General features: G+C 36.7%; 1 protein-coding gene across 1 annotated transcript in view; it reads left to right on the plus strand.

The window, feature by feature from the left end:
- The window catches only part of MYO5A (myosin VA), a 194,827-nt gene that overhangs the window by 30,551 nt on the left and 157,968 nt on the right, over positions 1-6,308 (plus strand). The window contains exons 3-4 of the mRNA XM_042783688.1: positions 2,733-2,904; positions 5,187-5,331. Coding sequence (XP_042639622.1) covers positions 2,733-2,904; positions 5,187-5,331 — 317 coding nt within the window. The remainder of the gene's footprint in view (positions 1-2,732; positions 2,905-5,186; positions 5,332-6,308) is intronic.

Below are 6,308 nucleotides of genomic sequence, written 5' to 3' on the forward strand. Positions count from 1 at the left end.
CACATCCCAAAGGCAGCTACTCAGCTGCTTGTGGTAGATCCCACCATGGAGTTGATTGCCAGTCTCATCATGAGGAATCACTACCACCAGCTGCCCAGCCACTCAACCAGTCCCAGCCAAGATGACACACAAACATAACTGCCACACTTGGTAAGCTGAAGGGTGAACGAAAGAGGGGAAGGCCCTCAATGAGATGGATTGATGCAGTGGCTGTCGTGATGGGCTCAAGTATAGCACATGGAGCTGGTGCAGGACCCAGCAGTGTTTCATTCTGCTGTGCATAAGGTTGCTATGAGTCGGAGATGACTCGATGGCACCGAACAACAACAACAACACCTATTCCTAAGCATAGACACTTAAATGCATTGATATTGTCTTCTTTCCCTCGCAACTTTTTATTGTGGTTTGGGTGAAACTATACAGAGCAAATTAGTTTTCCATTCTACAATTTATGCACACTTTGTTTTGTGATATTAACTACAATCCTCTCAGTGTAACAGCACTCTTCCCACTTCCTCGTTGGTTCCTCATTTCCACTTGTGCTCTTTTCCTGCCCCTTCCTGTGCCTTCCTGCATTCTGTACTTTGTTTTTGGGCAAATGCTGCCCTTTTGGTCTGGTAATTGTTCTTAGAAGCATGTTCCTCATGGGAACTATTATTCACTTCATAGGCCCGTTTATTGTTTGGTTAAAAGGTAATCTTTGGGAGTGGGTTCAGTTCCAGGTTTGAAGGGTGTCTAAGGCCATAATCTCGGGATTTCTACCAATCTCTGCTGACTAGTAAGTCTGGTCTTTTTTATGATTTTGAATTTTGTTCTACATTTTTCTCTCACTCTGTTTAGAATTTTCTATTGTGATCCCAATCAGAGTGGTTGATAGTAGTAGCCAGATGCCATCTTTTTCTTCTGGTCAGGCTAGTGAAGGCTGTGGTTCGTGTGGTGCATTAGTCCTTTGGACTAATTGTTTCCTCGAGTCTTTGATTTTCTTCACTCTCCTTTGCTCCGGACGGAAGAGACCAATAGTTGTATCTTAGATGGTCGCTCTCAAGCTATTAAGACCCCATTTGCTACTCACTAAAGTAGGATGTAGAACATTGTCTTTATGGACTATGTTAAAATTCATTAATCTTTAATTTTTAAAAATCCATGAGTAGGATGACATGCTTACTAATAGAAGCAAGTCTAGTAATAGGAGACAAGTAAGAATAGACATTATGAAATCTATCACCTGTCCCAAGTTCCTTCCTCTTTTAGTAACTATAGTCTCCTAGGATCTCAATATAAAATAGAGAAGCCAAAAGCCAGAATGGTTTTTATAATCATAGAAGAGTACATTTATTTGATGATGTTTAGAAATTCAAGAGAAGCAGGTTCTACCCATTTCAAGCCTGATCCCAAGATGAAAATATTTATAAAGAAGTTGTAGGTGATGAAGGAAACCAGAGACTCAAAGAATAATCTAGTGCACAGGACTAATAGCCAATATGAACCATGGCCTCTTCTAGCCTGAGCCCAGAAGAACTAGATGGTGCCTGGCTACAATTACTGACTACTCTGACCAGGGACACAATAGAAGTTCCCAGATAGAATGGGAGAAAAATGTAGAACAAAATTCAAATTCCTAAAGAAGGCCAGAGTTAACTGGACTGATAGAGACTAGAGGAACGCGAGACTATTGCCCTAAAATACCTGTTGAACTTGTATCTGAAGCCAATCCTAGAAGTCACCTTTCAGCCAAATAATAGATGGATTGTATTTGGCCGGAAGCCACAGGAGTGAGTTCACTTCCAGACCTGAAGGGTAGCTAGGGGCCATAGTTTCAGGAATCTTACCCAGCTCTATCAAACCAGCGAACCAGGTCTTTTTTTTTTTTTTTTTTTTTTAATGATTTTGAGTTTTGTTCCACATTGTTCTCCCACTTTGTCCAGGATCTCCTGCACTGATCCCCCTTCGAGTGGTTGATAGTGGTAGCCGGGACCATCCAGTTCTGGTCTCATGGTCCTTTAGGCTGAGGATCACATGGTCTGTCCGTCCTTTGGACTAATTGTTTCCATGCATCTTTCTTTTCTTCATTCTTCTTTGCTCTGGATGAGGAGAGATGTATTGTTGCACCTAGATCGCTGCTTGCAAGCTTTTAAGATCCCAGTCACTCTTCACCAAAGTAGGATGTAGAACAGTGTTTTTGTGTAATATGTTATACCAATTGAGCTTGATGTCCCCTGCGACCATGGTCACAAGCCCGCAGGTCCAACTACTTGCTCCTGAGAGCTATCTTTATTATACCCATTTAATAGGTAAGAAAGTTATATTACATACCCAAGGCCACATAAAACATAAGTTCCACCATAAGGATTTGAACCCAAGTGTATCTGACCTTAGAATTAAGCTCTCAACCACTGTATTACACTACCTCTTGCTTATCACAGATGAAGAGAAAATTAAAAAGCTTATTTAACTATAAAGATTTCAAATTCCTAGACTAGTAATTGGGTGAAAAAAGTCTAAATTCTGACTTTTCAAACTATATTGGTAAAAATTGTTAATACAAGTTAATGCATCGTGTGAAAAAGAATGCTGTCTTTATTGTTTGCCATTTCTACCAGCTTTCTGTAATATTAGAAGGTGCCAGAAAAATAAAGCATTTAATATCTGAGGAGTGTATAAGCAAAATGTATGGACATGTTTTGCTTTCATTACCATAATTTATCCTGATAGTATATCGTGTACATTTTTAGGATTTGGAATACCGTCTAGATCCAAAGACCAAGGAGCTGCCTCACTTAAGAAACCCTGACATACTTGTGGGTGAAAATGACCTTACGGCCCTCAGCTATCTTCATGAGCCTGCTGTGCTCCACAATCTCAGGGTCCGCTTCATTGATTCCAAACTTATTTATACATACTGTGGTAAGTGTGCTTGCTGTCTGAGAGGACGTATGAACTCTTTCTTCTAACGGACATAGCTGTGGAAGTACTGTGCATGGGGAAAGCAGGCAGTAGTTGCATTTTCTCTTAGTGATATCAAAGTTACTAAAAAGATTTATTAGTATCATTACCAGAGTTGCATTTTATGCTGAGTAAGTTCTTCATAAATTTATTTTGCTCAGAATAAAAAGAACTTGACCTATCCTTTAGATTTTATTTCTCTCCAAATTCAATGCCAAATTTACCTGTTATTTTCTTCTCTTACAAAAACCAATACATGAAGAGTAGATGATCAAAGCCTTATCTCTGAGGCCAGTTCAAGAAGTTTAGTGTTACATTTTTTTCAATTATTTAAAAAGGCAGGCTGACTTAACTCATGGTAACTATTTTTGCTTGATCCTCTTGTCTGGGCATCTGCTCCTTGTAATATCAACAGCCAGCAAACCAGCTTGTGGTTCTTTTTCTTTCTCTTAGAAATGAAGTGTGTGCATGTTTATATATGCGTGTTCCTTTTCACCCTTTGCCTGTTTCTTTTGTCTTTTTTTTTCTGTTTTCTTCTTATGCTGTATTTTTTCCCTCTCCTCTCCCTTTTTCTCTGCTGACATCTTTCTATCACCAGTAACTCTCTCCTCCAAGGCTCAGGTCTAAGATTTCCATCATTTCCTTAAGCTTCCATTCTGTTCCAAATTTCCGTTAAGTTCATTTCTGCAGTGTAAACAACTCTGTGCTCCTTCTTCATTCCCCTCCTGTTTTGGACAGGGCCAGGCACCATTTCTTTTTAAAGAACTTACCTACTTTATATCCTTGATATTGACTTCTCTTTGTCCCCATTAACTCTGAATATTTTCTTTCTCAATTTCTGCTTTTCTTCAATTTATTTTTTTCTTGCACATATACTGCTTTCTCCGTGAAGCCTTCCCTGACCACCCTATCTGAAATCATAACCCTCCTTCCTATCTTTACTATTTATCTTCTTTCTCTGCCTTTTTTTTTTTAATTACCATCTATGATATATATGAATATATATATAAGGTGTGTGTATGCGTGTGTGTGTGTATATGCATATACACACACACACATATATACACACACGTATATATATATATATATATATATATATTTGTTACTTATTAATTATCTGCATTCCCTACTAGAATATGAAAGCTCGTGAGGGCAAAGATTTGTCTTTTTTGTTTACTGTTGTAAATCTAGCACTTACAAAAGACTTGATATATAGTTGGAACTCATTCATTATTTGTTGAATGAATTAATATATTAAATTAATAATGCCTATTAGAAAGCTCTGGTAGCATAGTGCCTAAGGCACTTGACTGCTAACCAGAAGGCTGGAGGTTCAAACCCACCAGCCACTCCTCGGAAGGAAGGTTGGGCAATCTACTTCTGTAGTGATACTGCCTCGGAAACCCAAGGCGGGGTCGCTATGAGTCGGGGGCGACTCGACGGCAAATAACAACAACAACATTAGAAAATAAAGTATGAAAAAGGAAAAACAGTTATGTATTGTTCATCAGTGAAAAATAAGCCACTAAAATTAGAATCTTTCTATATATATTTTTATATCCTATTTTCCTATGATTTTTAATATTCTTGAAAAACATGGCTTTTTGGTGGTAGCACAATAATCTGTCATATGAATGTAGCAAAATTTATTAATTCACTCTCCCTTTATTGTATGTTCAGTATGTTTCTACTTTTCACTTTTAAGAATAATACTATGATAACTTCTTTATTTTAAAAAAAAAACTTTGCATAATCTGTGATTATTTCATTTGGGTAAATTTCTAGAAATGAGAGTTCTGGTTTAAATATTATGAAAATACTTAAAGATCATATGACATTGCCACAATTTTTATTATTTTAAACAATCTAATCCAATTTTTCAATGGTATAATGGGTTCAGAGGCAAAGGTTATGATATATTTTGGTCCTTAAACCTGTAATTTTGTTAGTTCAATATCAATTGAGATTGAAATGAGGTTTTGTGTTTGCTATAATTCTTACCTTACCAAATTTGATGTTCCTGATTGGTTACCATTGACTTCTGGTGTTGACAAATAGGAGATAGGGATAATATTGATGAATTTTTTAAAATTTTGATGTTCTTCAAAATACACCAAGAATAACATATGTGGATTTCATTTACTCTCTTCCCTTAAGGTATAGTCCTATTTTTAAAATTTTCATGTTCTTCAGAACACACCAAGAATAACGTATGTGGGTTTTATTTACTCTCTTCCCTTCAGGTATAGTCCTAGTAGCTATAAATCCCTATGAACAGCTGCCTATTTATGGAGAAGATATTATTAATGCATACAGTGGTCAGAACATGGGAGATATGGATCCACATATCTTTGCAGTAGCTGAAGAAGCTTACAAACAAATGGCCAGGTTGGTGGAAGCTTTAATTATTATTTCATGGTTCTGGTTAGTTGTGACTATTTTTTCCTTTGCTAAGTCATGGACGTTTTAAAATACAGTACATGGCAACTTGTAAACCATTGCTGAATACACCTTGACCAGTTTGTTTCAGATGGCTTTGATTGTTATTAAAATAACCTCATGTTTATAAAAGAATTCATAACTTCTTTCTTATCAATCAATTTTATAGAGGTATATTTTATTTATAAATAAAAGCAGCCATTTTAATTACACAGTTTGATTTGTTTTTATGTATGTGGACATCCATGTCACCACCAACATAATAAAGGTATGGAATACTTACATCACACCAAAAGGTTCCTTCATGCCTCTTTGTCTTACTACCTCATGCCCCTTAGCCCCAGGTGACAGAAAAAGGATATATAATTTTTAAAAACTGCCTTTGGAATCTCAGTATGAGCCTGTGAGTAGACAAGGATGGATGTTATCCCCATTATACAGCTAGATGAGCAGATCAAGATTTGGTGGGATTAAGTGACTTGCCCAATGTCATTTACCTAATGAGTGGCAAAACTAGGCCAGAAAAATTAGGTGCATATGTAGTTTTGTTACATATTGCCAAACTCCCTTCAGAAGGGTTGTGCCAGTTTGCATTCCCACAAGAAACATTGAGGAGTGCTTGTTTCCCTGCAGCCTCAGCAAAATGTGAACTCTTCCTTTTTACTTGTTTGCTGGTCTAGTGGTATGACAGTGTTTTTTTTCATTTACATTTCTCTGAGTATCAGTCAGTTTGAACATCTTTACATATATTTAAGGGCTTTGTTGGTTTTGCTTGTTTCTGGTTTATTTGTTTATTATTGTATATTCATGTCTTTTTTCCATTTTTCTATTGGGCTTTTGGTCCTTTGACTCTTGATTTTCAAGGGTTTTAAAACACAAATTAGGAATATTAGAGCCCTTTGTGTATTTTATATATATATATATAT

The sequence above is a fragment of the Orycteropus afer genome, unplaced genomic scaffold (genome assembly GCF_000298275.1).
Source record: "Orycteropus afer afer isolate SDZICR_OR568_19922 unplaced genomic scaffold, OryAfe1.0 scaffold00026, whole genome shotgun sequence".
Lineage (NCBI taxonomy): Eukaryota > Metazoa > Chordata > Mammalia > Tubulidentata > Orycteropodidae > Orycteropus > Orycteropus afer.